Source organism: Meleagris gallopavo, chromosome 20 (genome assembly GCF_905368555.1).
Source record: "Meleagris gallopavo chromosome 20, MGAL_WU_HG_1.1, whole genome shotgun sequence".
Taxonomy (NCBI): Eukaryota; Metazoa; Chordata; class Aves; order Galliformes; family Phasianidae; genus Meleagris; species Meleagris gallopavo.
In genome coordinates, this window is record NC_139423.1 from 5,503,548 (window position 1) to 5,518,763 (window position 15,216).

The 15,216-nt window shown below is 44.4% G+C and overlaps 1 protein-coding gene across 7 annotated transcripts in view; it reads left to right on the forward strand.

The window, feature by feature from the left end:
• Positions 1-15,216, forward strand: part of RPTOR (regulatory associated protein of MTOR complex 1) — a 118,565-nt gene that overhangs the window by 55,231 nt on the left and 48,118 nt on the right. For all 7 annotated transcript variants that reach the window (XM_085239785.1, XM_085239784.1, XM_085239787.1 and 4 more), the window contains 4 exons: positions 5,146-5,221; positions 7,977-8,078; positions 11,200-11,283; positions 12,688-12,798. In XM_085239785.1, coding sequence (XP_085095911.1) covers positions 5,146-5,221; positions 7,977-8,078; positions 11,200-11,283; positions 12,688-12,798 — 373 coding nt within the window. The remainder of the gene's footprint in view (positions 1-5,145; positions 5,222-7,976; positions 8,079-11,199; positions 11,284-12,687; positions 12,799-15,216) is intronic.

Below are 15,216 nucleotides of genomic sequence, written 5' to 3' on the forward strand. Positions count from 1 at the left end.
TAGGCACTGTTATAATACACGTATTAATATTAATATATGTTGATTAACTGGCTGAGCTGTTCAGCTTGGAGAGTTGTTTTGTCTATTGTGCGGTACGAACAGGGGCCTGGTGCTCTGTCAGCATCTTGATCTCTGTTTTGATGGGTTACAGTTTATACATTACTGCTGTTGGCAGCAAGTTATATTCATGGCCTTCGAAAAGAGCCAGTAATGTATTTAGAAATATTTCCTAACCTGGGACATAGATTAAAAATGAAGTACCTTAATTACACCATGGAAGAACTATGATTTGCCCATAATGGAAATATTGCAATAGTCTATAAAGCAGGCATGAAATTGTAGTTGAAAGAGAGTCATAATGTACTGCAAATAAAATACGTGTGGAATTCCAGCTGAAAAGGAAGTCATAATACAGCAACCCAATTACAGGTGGAGAGGAACAGCAGTCTTTGTGGCAGCGGTGCAGGGCAGGTGCAATCTGCACCCTGATTTCTCAGAGAAATGAGTCTCTATTTAGGTACACGGAGCTCTTAGCATCTCAGGAGGAGGAAAGTGATTGTTTGAAAGGTATTTGGAGCCGTTTGGCATTTGAAGGATGAGTTTAATTCAGATTACGCTGTTGCCATAACCAGATTTTTTGTTTGCAATCTGTGTTAACATCTCCCAGACCCATTCGTGGACTGCAGATAGTTTAACAGGGAGAAATATAAGAGCAAAGCAGCTAAGCTGTGGTTGGAGTAGGGGAACACGGTGGCAGAAGAAAGCAGGCTTTCAGAGTTGTACCAAATATTCGTAGCAATAAATATTGCTTTAAAAAATAGCTGTCTGAGCAGCTGCCCAGCTGGCTTCCTCTGATGCAGGCTCAGGGAGTGCACGGTGCCATTGCTGAGCAGGTGAGCTTGGGCTGAGATGCGTACATGCACTTGAACAGAATATGTTGTTGAGTCGTACTTGCAGAAAAGACAAACACAGAAATCTTATCCAACGTATTTGATACAGACTGAAATATTCAACAGTTCCAGAAGTCCAAGCTCTGAGCAGTAGCCTTGATGCCTGAGCCCTACACTGCAGGCGGCTTCGGCTTCTCTGTAGCTGCTCCTTGGTATGAGTGTCCCAGCAAGAAATGTCATTTATCACTAATATTATCTGTGGTGCAATATAATACGAGCCATTCCCAGAAAAAGACAGAATGCTAGAAGACATCAATATTACTTTATTAAAAAATGTGACATGAGAATTAAAAGCATTAGGCACTGACTCAGCCTGAGTGGAATGTAAGAAAATCTGCCTTTGTGCTCTGCCAGCTGAGGTGGTGCGTGTGGGTGAAGAACTAAAGCACATCTCTGTAACCATGTTTCATTTATGTTGTTGGGGTATTACTGTAGGCTTCCAGTGCTGAATGTTTCATGGGTTTGCACAATAAAACCATTGCTGAGCAGAGCTGGCACGCTCAGCCTTCCCTGCTTTGTGCAAAAGTCCAAACTTTGCGGCACCTTGGGGGAAACAAAGTGAAGGCAGCTGGGTGAATTAGCATTAGAATATTAAAAGTTTAAACAGTCCTACTGCAGTGAGATTGGTGTTAGGAGCGGGCAGAGGTGGAGTTCCATTAGCACACAAATGGGAACTTTGTGCTGAAGGGCTGAAGAGAATTGGAGCTGAAACATATGAGTATTTTTATAATGGGAGGGGAGTGTTACTGATTGAGTTCAAGGGAGCTCTTTCCCTGCTGAGTTTTTATTGTGTATAATGGAAGAGTAACGTCTCTTCGTTCTTAGTTTTCATATATTCTGAGATGTTGTATCCTGTCCTGGGATGATGGCTGGCACCTTGTCTGTTGAGTACCTTGTTGAAGGGATTGATCAGTGCAGATAGAGACGCAGGGCACTGTTGGCTTGTTTTCTTTACAGGCTGTTTCTGTTGGCAGGTTCCATTGCTTCATCTGTATTTCAGAAAACAAAAGTACATTGCTGCCTTTTTTTGTTTCAGTTGAGTCAATCTTCCAACTAAGAAAGAATTTAGTATACATTTATTCCAAAATATACACAGGAGGTGTCTGCATCCAAGCATGCTCTGCTCAGTTTTGGAACCAAAACATCTCCTTTCCCCTCCCAACACAGCTCAAAATCAATAACTTTGAATCCTTTCTTTCATAAGACCGCTTCACAGCACAGCATGGAGGAAACCACAAAGTGCTCGAGCCCCTTTTGAGACGTGGTTCTGTGAAACTTGCTCAGTCCCCAACAAGGATATGTGTGGCCATGCTGTGAGTTGTGTGCTTTGGTGCTGGCAGCCTGCTGGCAGCTCCATGTTGTTCTGCCTCATGCCTCTGCCAAGCTGGTACTGCTGGGTTCCTCTAGGTGAGATGGAACCTTCACAGCACCTGCATCACTGGCTTCAGCCTGCAGGAAACGTTTGGCACACAGAGGTAGGGATGAGGGCTCTTGAGGTTATATGTGATCATGTTAGGAGTAAAGTGCAGGGCTTTTAGTAGTAGTGATACAGGGACATAGAAATAAACAGCTGGGTTTGGAGAAAACAAGCTGAAAATCCTGTTAGGCTTTATAATGTGATTTTTGACATATCACTGGTGTGTATCATACCTTCTGTTACATGTATGGTGGCTTCTAATGTAACTGCGATATACAGTCTCATGCTTTATGTACAGAGCAATTAGGACAGCAGAGTGTAAAATCCTCATTATTCACAATCCTTGGTGCTGTTTAGCAGAGTGGTGAAGCTGGAACACGGCGATATTTCAGTTGGTCAGAGCCATTGGCTGCATCGTGGTGTCACCTTGCTAAGTTGGGGCTGCAGGGTGATGGGGAGAATGCAGTGGGGGGGGAGGAAGGGACAGTGCTGAGGTGTTGCCAGGCTCCTGTAGCTGATGCTGGGATAACAAATCTTCCATAGCACTTTGCAAACAGTAATCTCCATGAAGAAGGAGGAGAGGCAGTGATCTTCTGGGCTGGCTCTCATAAATCACTTGTAGGATGCAGTGGCACCCATCCCTGTTCCCCTGCTGCTCCTTAATTTATCTCCTGTTTGTGTGCTAAAGCGTAATATTAGTTCAGGGAGCATATCTACAAACTGCCCACCTTTCTGGTTCCCTTTGGCATATTGAAACAGTCAATCACTTCCTACCCATCGCCAACAGCCATTATTTTCGTGATGTCTCTACCAAATATTTTTTCCCCTCCTGTTTCTCTTCTCATTGTCAGTGGCATCAGTCCTTTACCATTCTTTCGTGGCTGATTTTTGACTCTTAATTACTGCAGTGCCTATTTAAAGCAGTTCTTTATTTTGCCCATGCCATGAGTTAGCTATGTGACATCTCATTCATGAATTATGCAGCCCAAAGTCTAGCAAGCGACGTGTAGCTGCTCTTGTAGTAGCTGGGAGTAGCGTGATGTTTACTTCAGGCAAAACTGTTGTTTCTTGGTGTGTCTGGGTGGGTGGGCAGGTTTGCTGTCTCGTTTCTTACAGAAATGAAGCAGAAACAACATGTTGGGCTACTTGGGAAAGGCTGGAGCATCATCTCAAGTAGTTGAATCGATGAGAATCCCTTAACGCACTTGATGTTAATCAGTAGCTCTCTAGACTGTGATGAGCAGTAACAAGATTTTATATTGCTGGTTACACTCTCTTAAAAGATTGAGTAACGTTAGCTATGTGGCTGCATTGATTTTTAATGGCTTGTTTTTTGAAGCGTAAAAAGAGATTTTGTTTTAATCTACTTAAATCGCTTTTTAAATTTTGGGTTGTTCTTTCTGATAACATTTAAAACCTTTGGGAATTGACCCTGCAGGGCTGCTCCAGACATTTTTATAGCAGTATTAGTTCTTCTTACCTAAAATGACTTTGTGGAGCTCAGCATCTTAGTTCTGTGCCCCTGCAGTATAATGACCTGTGCAGGATTCTTTTATAGGCAGCCAAAACCATTTTCCTCCCACCTCATAAAACTCCTCTCGAAGGCAGTATTTATTGGCGTTTTCTGAAGTCTGACAGAATTTGAAGTCTGACCCCGTTCCTCCAAGCACCTCCAAGTCAGAAATGTTCATCCTTTGCTTGTAGCGAGATTATCTTTATAATTGGACTAATTGACTTTTCCTCCTCCACGAATAAATATCTCTCATCAGCTCCACACAAACATTTTGTCTCCAGCATGGGTCTTTATTGAGCATGTGGGAAGCATTTGTTGCCTGTGCTTTGATTATCTCTTGATTATCTCTTAATTATATTGGCAGCATACTTCAAGTGGAAGGTGAATGCTGTGAAGCAGAGGGACAAGGTCTGGGACAACTAAAACAAGCTGCAGCTCTTGAGCCCATGGAAAAATGCAGGATCCCTGTGGTTTATCTTTCCATTTAATTGGAGAGATTGGTTTTAGTTGAGAGTAGCTGCCAGTGAATCCAATGGGATGGATTTTGCTTGCTGGTTGTTCTAATGGGAGGCTTTGTCTGACTCTAGGCGAGGTGATTTAAGAACTTATTAGAGCAGGTAACTAAAATACGCCGTATTGATTATCACCTATGGCCTTCTGTCTGCAAGTGTTCCTAGGAGAAGAAAAATTGCTTAGCCTATTGATGGTAGCACATGATGGCCACAAGTCATTAAAGAGCTAATGTGTCTGGAGAGTAAATTAGTTTCTTTTGTTTAAGAAACCCATAGGGTGGTGGTTTAACTCACTAGCCTTTCAGAGTGCATAAATCCATATGCTAAAATGAAAAGTGCCTGCAATGTCTATGTAAAGAGTAAGGATAATGGTTTCTTGGGTAGTTCGTACCTCTTTCACGTTTTTAGAGGAGTTTCAGGAACTCTGGAGATAAAATGCTTTTATTTTAGCTTGCTTATCTTTCAGTTTGATTGTGAGCATTTGGAAGCAGATTGATACCAATTTCATTTGCACTGCATCTACCAGAACAGCCTCCCTTGCCACTGCACGTGGTTTATGTGCTGTTAGTATTACAGATCACCATACTTCAGCTATTCTATAGCCTAGTGGATAAGTGTAAAAACAGTTAGGAAGAGGGAGCACTGAGTGTTGTGCAGCTGGTCTGACAGCACTGCTTTATCCATATTCTTGTATGACGTTGCTTATGAATAACTGCTGATAACTTCTCTTTCCTCTTTCACCTCTTTCTGTAGGCAAGCGTGGGACCTTGCTGTTGATATTTGCCTTTCCCAATTACCTACAATTATAGAGGAAGGAACTGCATTTAGGGTAAGTCACATCATATATCGAAACGTCTCCTTGTTTAACCCATTATTTGAAACTTCAGCTCAGCACGTCACTTTTTCTTATCGAATCTTGAATGTAATGGTTTATTTTTTCTTTTTGAAAACTGTAAATCCAGATTCACCTCACTTAGAGAAATATATGTGGATTTGGAATATTCAGATCTAATTATAGCAAGCAGCAAGCATCCTATCTTCGAACACGAATTCGCTGCTGGAAGTGTACCCAGATAGATTCTGTAAACAGCTGCCATCTCCATGTAGATAGGAGTGAGGTTTCAGAGTTTTCTGGAATGCTATTGTGGTTGAGTTGGTTCAAAATTGGAAAAAAAAATCTGCCACAGCCGTACATTTTCTACTTTTTGAAAAGGTGTTCTTAAATTAAATGACTATTTCCACTGAAACAAGCATAAAAAGAAAAACAGACATCTGCTTTGTGCTTTTCTTCGCAACCAGCACTTCTAGTGTGGCTGATTGGGCAGAAGTGTGGGATGTCATTGGGAAACAGAAAGCCCAGAGCCCAGCAAGAGGAGAGCAACGTCTGCATTGCCCCCTGCTCACAGAGCAGCTGGGGAGTGTGGGGGGTACCTTTACAGCCTTGTAAATGCAACTGGAATGGAACCAATTTTACTCCGACGTTCTTGTATTATATTTATGATATCAAACTTCAAAAAGGCTTTCTGGCAGTGATTGCAGATGGTCTCCAAAGACCTGAGTACAGGAGGACAGCCATTAACTTCCACAAGGATGGGGGTTGATAAAGACGCCCTTTAATTCTCTCACCTCTTTTTTCACTCACTCAATGTGCTGTATTTTAAAATGTACATAAATACAACTCTGCAAGCCTGTTCAGTTTTATATCAGGTATCTGACAATATCAGTTGGGTACCTTTATGTTAGACTTGGATACCAGCTGTACACCCACGGTCACGTGAGTTGAAATGTACCAAATTTATGTGTATTCAGGGATGGAAGGAGGCAAATACTTGACTCAAAGGATCAGCACATGTCCTGCCTGGTTAATACTGTGTACATCTGTGCCTGTTCTGCAGGGAGATGACCTGTTGAAGGTCTCCATCAGACACCTAGAGAAATAGTAGGAAACCTGGCTATTAGTTTAGGAGGAAGTGGAAGGGCTCAGCTTTACACTGTGACAAATGCTTGGAGAAGACAGGCAATTGCACATCTTTGATCTGTTCCTTGTGTTCTAATCAAAGTTTCGCCCTCACACCTCTTGATTTATGCCAGCTGAAAGCGGTGTTTATCAGCAGAGGTTGGCAGCTGCGGGGCAGCAGTAATCTGGGCAACAGTGGTGGCGTGGGGTGGGGAGAGCATTTATGTTCCTGAGGTCAGACCACCATTTCATAACAGGGCTGCCAGGTGAGTCACAGCATCACCTGCTGCCAGCCCTCCCTCCATCCCTGCCACCACTGCAGGCTGGGTGCCTGGGCTGCCTGGCCTGGATGAAGCAGCTGGTAATCTCTTCAGGGCTGGTTTGTTTCAGCAGCACATTATAAACCACGTGCTCCTGGCTTCTGCTTATTGCCTAGCTGTTCTTTGCTACTCAGACCTGCAAAATATAATAATTTGCTAGAGCCGAGCCTGCAGACTAATGTGGGGAATGGGCTCCTGGCAGCTCGGAGTGGGCATGAGTTCCTGATCCCACCTCCTCCCTGTCGTCACCCCTCAGCTTTGTTTCCATCTGGGTTTGTGGATGGGGTCAGTGTTCTCTCACACAACTCTGTGCAAAAGGAAGATTTCCTCCAGCACTGGGGATGCTGCCCTGGCCAGGGATGTTGCTGAGCCCCAGGGCTGTCCAAGAGCACACCGTGAGCTCTGGGGACTCTGTCACATTATTGACCACTCACCATTGCTGTTAGGAGAGCAGAGGTGTTGGATGCACCCAAGCAGCCTCCTGGTAGTTCAGTGTCACATCTCCCCAAGTACTCTTTTTATTTCATCAGCCAGTGAACCTGCCTCACCAAAGCAAAGCCATATAGTTGCATCGTGCTTCCCAAAACCTGCGGTATTTTCTTTCCTCCTGCATGTCTAGCAGTAGCACAAGCTAATGTTACAGGCTTTTTCATGATGCTTTTCACACTAATGTCTAAGCACCAAAGCCCAGCTGAGAGGTATTAGGTGATGCTGGGAGCTCATCCCACCTGATGAACTTCAGGAGGGCAGTGTTGAAGTGTACTGAATGCTGCAGTTCTGCGTGCTGCTGCTGTGCTCGTGTACCCACACTGCCAGGGGATCTCTACTGGTGGATTATCACTAATTAAATTAGTGGATTCAGTACTGTAAGTAAACTTTCCGTTCTTTGTTCGCCTACACAAAGTACTGTGACTGAGTTCACTGTGCTGGGCAGAGGCAGCAATGTTGTGCCACGGGGGTGAAAACTGCCTCTGCAGAGCAGATGAAGGCAATTCTGCCGTGGCTGCTTCTCATGTGGAAGGGATTAGCCAGATTTCCCCAAGAGCTTTTGTGATATCTTTTCCAGTTTCTCAGCTTTTTTCCTTCTTTTTCAAACACATTAGTTAAATGCCAGTATATTTAAAGGGAACTGCATCTGATCAGTCTCTGGGGAAAAAAAAAACTCTACATTAAAAAGCAAACCAACCAAACATCTGCCAATTACTGTTTTTACAACCGATACACCGCGTGTGAGCCCACAGATGCTAAATCTAGTTGCTTTACTCATTTTAGAGTCAAACATGCCATCTGTATTCCTGTTCCAACAGCACAGCCCCTTCTTCGCAGAGCAGCTGACTGCATTCCAGGTGTGGCTGACGATGGGTGTGGAGAACCGCAACCCCCCGGAGCAGCTGCCCATCGTCCTGCAGGTGAGCAGCCCTGGGTACAGAAATACCTGAGCTCCTCCAGGATTAATGGGGGCTGATGACATGCCTGCTAGATCTGTGCAGATGAGGACAAGGTGCTTTTCTTCCCCCATGCCTTCCCTTTCTGTTGAGCACAACTTGCCATAGGCTGTTTGTGGCTCCAGCAGTATCGGGCTGTGCTGCCTCGTGTTCTGCTCTGAAGTAGCAAGACTTGTTTTTGCAGAGTAGCACATCTTTGTTGTTTTCTCCTCTTATATCCCAGCCATTTCAGGCAGAGACTTTATCTTCTGCCTGCTTTCACAAAATGAACATTACTGCAGTGTAAATAGTTTGGAAATAGATTTTCTGTGCTGCTGGTACAGCCTGGAAAGTGTTGCCTTTAATGGGATGCTGAAATTTTGTTGCAAGAACATAGAAACAAGTCTCCGAAGACCGTGCCTGGAAGGAACATAGGGTTCTGGTAGACATTTGCTTAGATGAGACAAAACTCATTTTTAGTAAGGAGAAGTAAATCCAGAGGAAACAACACCTCATTTCAAGTCACCTTTTATCCAGGAGAAATATGGCAGTTGTTCATCTGTTCTTGCCCTCCCCTCTCCACCTGTTTGCATTGACAGAAATACAAACCCTTACTGAGATTGCTGTGATCTCTTCTCTATCACGCAACAAAATTTAAAGTCTTCCTGTTTAAAGAAATACGATTCCAATCACTTATCCAGAGACCTGTGATTTCTTTCACTAAATGTGAGAAGACTTGCCTTCCCTGTTAGCTGCCAGCTTGTTCTGTGACTGACAGCACCATCAATCATTGTGAGACTGAATCTTAATTTCCCTGAGCCTTCCAAGTCTTGAGAGATCAGCTGGATAAACAAATGTAAGGTTTATCTTGGTCACTGCAATAGGAGAAGGCAGGCTTCTGTTCCAGCACCAACTTTGCTGCTTTCCAGTGGATTATTTGGCACCGGAGGGCTCTGCAGCAGCTTAACCTTGCAGTGGAATTGAGAGGTCATCTGGCAAAGGAATCTGCTTTCCTTCCTGGAGCAAAAATGAGCGAGGACAATGTAATTATTCTTTCAATTAAGGTATATGTAGTTGTAGAGTGGAATAAGATGACTTGTTAAGAGGCTTTGAGATGCTTTGAAGCAGAGTGACTGCTTAAGAGAGGAGAGGTATTGTTTCACACCTCTTGTTGAGTGTCTTTTTACTTTGAGCCCCTGGGAGCACTTATGCCATGCTGCTGCAGCCTGAGGTTGATTCTGTTTTCCCATTTTTAGATGTGCCACCAGAGGAAGATGGCGTTTGAGTGCCAGGGGCGCAGTGCCAGCCATGCAAAGCTTGGCATTGTGATGGACAGGGAAACCACTCTTTGTACATGGCTCATTGGTTCATTGACTTCAAAAAGTTCCAAATTGCATTTCAGATTTGTGCTGTGCTGGGACACAGGTGGCCTCCTGGTGCAGGGACAGAGAAATGATCAAGGGCAGAAGTTAGCAGCTGCAGATCCTGGTGGAGGTGCCTCCTGCCATGGGGTGCTGGTGCACGTGGCCAAGGCTATGCCCACTGCAAGCCCTGGAGAGCTGCTGCTGCAGTCCTCTTCTTCCCTCTGTGTTTGTTAGGGAATTCCTAATCAGGGAGGGATGTGATGCAGCCCTGAGCACACAGTGGCACAGCATAGCAACTTAATTTCACTCCAAATTTGTAAATTGTGCATAGAGTCCCCACATCTTCATCCAGGTCTCCAGTGTTTGTGTCAGTTGTGGCCTCAGCTTATTGTTCAAATCAGACTGGGAAGTGTAAAGACAAAAACCTGAGAGTCAGTGCTGGCTTTTTTGTTTCTGAGAATAATGAAACAGAGCCTTTGAAATAAGACAGAATTTGGGTTGGTTAAAGAGTCTTGTGGGAAGTCAGTGCAGTCGAGATGTGATTTTGTATCTTCACCTGGAAATCCTTTTCAATCACATCCATTTATTCTGAAGGTCGGATAATGGAAGCAGTGCCAAATCTCTCTGCCCCGTGTCTGTAAGCACCCTGCACCTAACATGCTCCTTTCTGTTGTTTCAGCTCTGCCCAGTGGTGCCAAGTAGGGCAGGATGACCAAAATGCTTTCTGTTATGACCTGTCTTGGGATCTGAGCAAGGATATTCAGACACGAAACAATGAGAGGGATTAATACACCCTCCCATGTAACTGTTGTTTTCCTCTGGACTTCTGCACAACTTCAGTATCTGGTGTCAGTTGTCCATGGTGTGAGGTTTACGCCAAGTAATTCAGTTGTTATTCTGTATTAAACATGAAAAATAATGTAATTTGCATATGCATTGTGGAAAGAAACATTGAGAAGGGGATGGAAGTGGGGAGCTAAATCAACGAGTCGCCTTCCCTGAGATCCATGCTGAGGGATGGTGCTCAATTTAAACTGAGGATTAAATGTTGCATTCCAATATCTTACATCTGTTAAGGAGATTAAGAACTGAAAGTCTGACTGTTAATATTTCACACCAGGGTAGGTATAAGCCAGTAAACTATCACCTCATTATCGTTGTCAGACTCCATTTTAATGAGATTTTTATTAATGACTAATGTGACCTTTTGCTTCCCTCTTAAGTCTCTTATATTGATTTGCTGAGGAAGCAAAGCCTCTTTTTCTGCTTCTGAGCAGTTTTGTGTACTGGCAGGCTGCTCCTTTTGCTCACCTTCGAATCCTTCCTGCAGATACAATCCTATTTCTACTTTTCTGAGGAAAGGCAGTAAGACGAGACTGTCTGAAATCCACAGTGGCTGCTTCCACCTAGCAGAGCTGAGCTGCGTAGGAACCATTGCACTTGAGAGAAATATTAACAGGGAGGGAACTGGAGCACCACTTGGAGCCTCAGGTTAACTGCATTCTGAGGGAAAGATTTGCAAGTGTCTGCAAAACTTCATGGAAGAGAGTGCTGCTGGGGGGCAGTGCCCCACTGGTGACGCTGTTCAGTAGAGTGAAGGTTCTCAGCAGCCAGGGTTTGTCTTTCAGCTTTTTCCATTCAGATCAGTGTTCTTCTAAGTTATGTGAGGTCCTCCTGCATTTGCTCTGCAGTCACAAGGAGCTTTGTTCCCTGGTAGTAACTGTTGTCCCTTTCCTCTGCAGGTTCTGCTGAGCCAGGTGCATCGGCTGCGAGCTCTGGATCTGCTGGGAAGATTTCTGGACCTGGGGCCCTGGGCAGTTAGCTTGGTGTGTTTGTGCTGCATTTTGTCTTGTGAAAGTCAGTTAGACTCTCAGTCTAGGTGATAAATACAAATGATGATTTACGGAAGGAAGATGTGGAAGATACTCCACAGATTTGACAAATGGCTGGTGTTTTTTGTAGTCATGCAAATGGAATGGAGCAAGCATCTCTAAAAGAAAAGTGGTTTGTATTAATCAAGAAGGCCGAACAGCTTTTCATTTGTGCTATTATGAAGAGGAGTTATTTAGACAAAGTTCAGTGTAGTATAATGGAAGCTACAAAACAGAAGGCAGCATCCAGGACAAATAAGGAGGTTGGCATGTAAAATAAATAACGACAAAAAGCCCATATGTTCGTCATCCTCTGCTCTCCTCAGCTTACTGGCTGCATCGTTTTTTCTCTTCCTTTATCTATTTGGTCTCTGGGTTGTATGAGCTCTTCTGAAAGGAGGCAGCTGCCTTCTGTGTTTTGGGAATTGGCTTGCATGGTGCAGGTGATAGGTAAGAGCGTAGCAGAGGAGCAGTTTAAAGCACTCTTGTAAATGGATCTGTTTGTTGATAACAGCGACGAAGACAAACCAGCAGCTGGCAGTGGGATACCTCCAGGATGGGGCTTCTTGTTGGCTTTCTTTCCCTCCCATTTTCATCTCAGACAAGGCTCCTTCCTGCACCACAGACAGCTTAGCCCACAGCAGCACGAGGAAAGTATGATCTTAAGCTTTCTAGATTAGAAACTTCCATGAGGGTCAGCACATGGTGCAGGGCGTCCACAATGACCTCTGCTGCAGCTGTTCTGCTCCTCATGAACTGCAACAACTCCACTGCTGTGTGATGCCCTGCTGCAGCCCAGGGAGCCCCCTGAGCCTCCAGCACTGGCACATCTCCTCCTCCTCCTCGTGCTTCCCTCCCGTTGCCCTTTGGGAAGGGATCTGCAGTCACGGAGGTGTTCTCAGAGTTTTAACGAGTTGCGTGAGCTCCTGTGAGCAAAAGGCTTGGTAAAAAGTCTGTGTAAGCGAGAGGCCTAGTTAATTTCCAGTGGGAAGGCTGTAATTATTGAGCTTTTGCAATATGTTTACTTGTGAAAGCAAATGGCCCCATCTGAGAAGAGCACAGCGTATCGTGAAGCATAAAATAGCACAGGCTGTAACAAGAAGAGCGAGTGCTAGATTAACTCTGAGTCTCACCGGGCCAAATGAGTCTGAAAATATCTGGTGACATCCACGATTAAAATGAGCAATAGAGGGATCCCTTCTTTACTAGAAATGTATGAAATTGCATTCTACCAGGTTTTTCGTCTGTGCCATTAAGATATGCTCCATCTCCGCAAAGCGGGCAGCGCTGCCCCAGTGCAGAGCAGTGCCATAAGGCTGAGATGTCTCTGAGCATTTGCTCTTCTCTCTGGCTCCCCAGGCGCTGTCTGTTGGCATTTTCCCGTATGTGCTGAAGCTGCTTCAAAGTTCAGCTCGTGAGCTGAGACCGCTTCTTGTCTTCATCTGGGCCAAAATTCTCGCAGTGGACAGTGTGAGTACTTCTCAGCATGGCTGCTTTCTCTGGTTTTCAGCAACGTGCCTTTATTTTCCCATTTGTTTCATCCAGTTGCTTTGGAATTTAGAATTACTCTTGAGGCGCTTCAAAAGGATGCTGTATTATCTGAGGACCAGCGTATCTCCTCATTTGCTTATTTCACTTGTGTGCAAGCTGGCTTCTGCAATTCTGTGAATATGAAATCCCCATTCAGGTACTGGCAAGCTGGACTGCCCTCCTTTTCATGCATCTGTGAGATGAAGGCATGTTTGCTCTGTGCAAATGCTTCAACGTCACGTTAATGTTCCCAGCTTAGTTCCTCTTTTGGTCCTACGTGCTCTGGGGGAGGGCCATCAGATCTCCCTGACTGCATCTTTACTGGGGAGAGTACTGCTTCATGTGCTGAGGGGCTTAAAATGCCCCTTTGTTCCCCTTCACACCCTGTGTTCTCTCCTGTTCCCCCTCACGTTTTTCATTTTAAATTGTTATCAAACTTGTTTTGTTCAAAACCATTTCTGTCAGTGTCAGAACAGCCCCTGCCTGGTCTTCAGGCCCCAATTCTTTCTGGAAGTAAAGCAGAACTGATTTTTTTGGTGACTTGCATTTAAGAGTCCTCTTCCAAGTCCCCTGTGATACTACTTACGTGCAGTGCTGCACTGAACATGGTTGGCATAGCAGTGTCTGTTGCCTAGAGAAGAACAGTTCGTTCCTATCACAGGTTTGTGAATCTGGCTTTCTCTGCAATATTTTGGCACCTTTGGGCTAAAACTTAAAAACTGAGCCCTGTTATTTTATTTTTTTTTTAAAGATGGCCTTACCCAGAGCTCTGGGTTTGGTTTTGTCTTAAATAAATAATTAAACCGAGACGTAATTATAGATAAATTTGTGTAGTCGCATGTATGGCTCTGTGGTTTGTGAGCACAATTAGTCGAGCAATTTAAAATTATTAAGAGAGGTACACACAGATAATTGCAGGCACAATCGTAAGGTGATATAAAATTGTCTGAACTGCTTGTAGAAGTTGGCTTTTGCTTATTTTGGGATTTGTTTTTGTTAGGTCTCTTCCATTTCACTATGGAAAATAATGCTGAATGTGTTGGAATTTTTCCCTACTGTTGATATAGCATTGTCGGGTTTGGTTTTATAAATATATTTTCATTAACATCCTAAGAGGATTTTGGAAAGCAAAGAAAATGAAAACTATTCATCTTAAAGCTACTCTTGAAAAGCTTATTTTGATGCATGCCCCTCTGCAGCTCACGCTTCAGCCCCAGGTACCTTTCAGAGAGGGCTCATGTATAATTCACGTGGGTGCTGAGCCATCCTTCACTGTCTCTGTGTTGAAGCCAATCTGAGAGTGCTGCCTTCCCCTGCCCTCTCCTGCCACCATCAGTGTTGCTCCCTGCTATGTTTTACTGTCCCATTCCTTTGATAGACCGCTTTAAAAAAAAAAACAACCAACCAACAAACCAAAAGCACACCAAAAAAAAAAAACCAGCCAAAATACTTGGGTCTCTGGTTCCATTATTTTTTCATTCCCAGCTCCCAGGCAGTGGTGTGAGAAGGGAGAAGGCAGTGACAGCAGGCAGGTGGGATGAGTGCTGCTGAGGGAGGGGACAGGGCGCGTGTGCTGATGGAGCAAATGTGTCGTAACAGCAGAAAGCTAAGGAGGAAAACATACCCAAAAACCAATTGACAAAACCATGCTGAAAAGAAGTAAATACTGCTCATGTGGGACAGCAAAGAAACGGATCTCAGCACTCCAAATAATTGGCTGAAAACAATAGAAACCAAACATTTCTCACACCGTTCAAAGGAATTAAGAGGCGTAAATAACATCCCTGCTTCCCAGCTGTGACCTCTGCTATCAGGATGGTGGTGCCAGCTCGTGGTGCTGGCTCTCCACGTTGTTCCCAGGATCTAACAGTGAGGGTTTGATTAAATGGATTGGTTCCATAGGAGCTGCCCCTCCCTGGAGCTCCATGTGGTGGGCAGCAATGGGAGCACAGTGAGAGCGGTGTGACGTGGGCAGTGTCCTCTGGGTCAGTGCCTGTTTGCCTCCTGTGCAGTGAGAGGTGTTTGGTTTTTTTTCCCAAGGAGTAAGGAGTGTTCATGTTCAGAATGAAGTGGGGAGAAAAAAAGCTTTTTTTTTTTTTCATTGTGTGTGTGCAGCATTACACAAAAGTCAGGGAAGCCTCTCGTAGCTGCAGCCTGGCATCAATCCATTCCCTCTGCTCTTTGGTCTGCCAAAACCAGCATCTCTCCTCCCTTCAGCAATAAAATATTCTCTTGCATCTCTGTCTTGCCATCCCCTTGCCTTTCAACAATTAGTTTCCTCCTTCACCTTCTATGCCTGATAAAAAATACATGATTCTGTCTCTGGTGTGAAGCATCCAATAGAAGTGCTGTCACAAG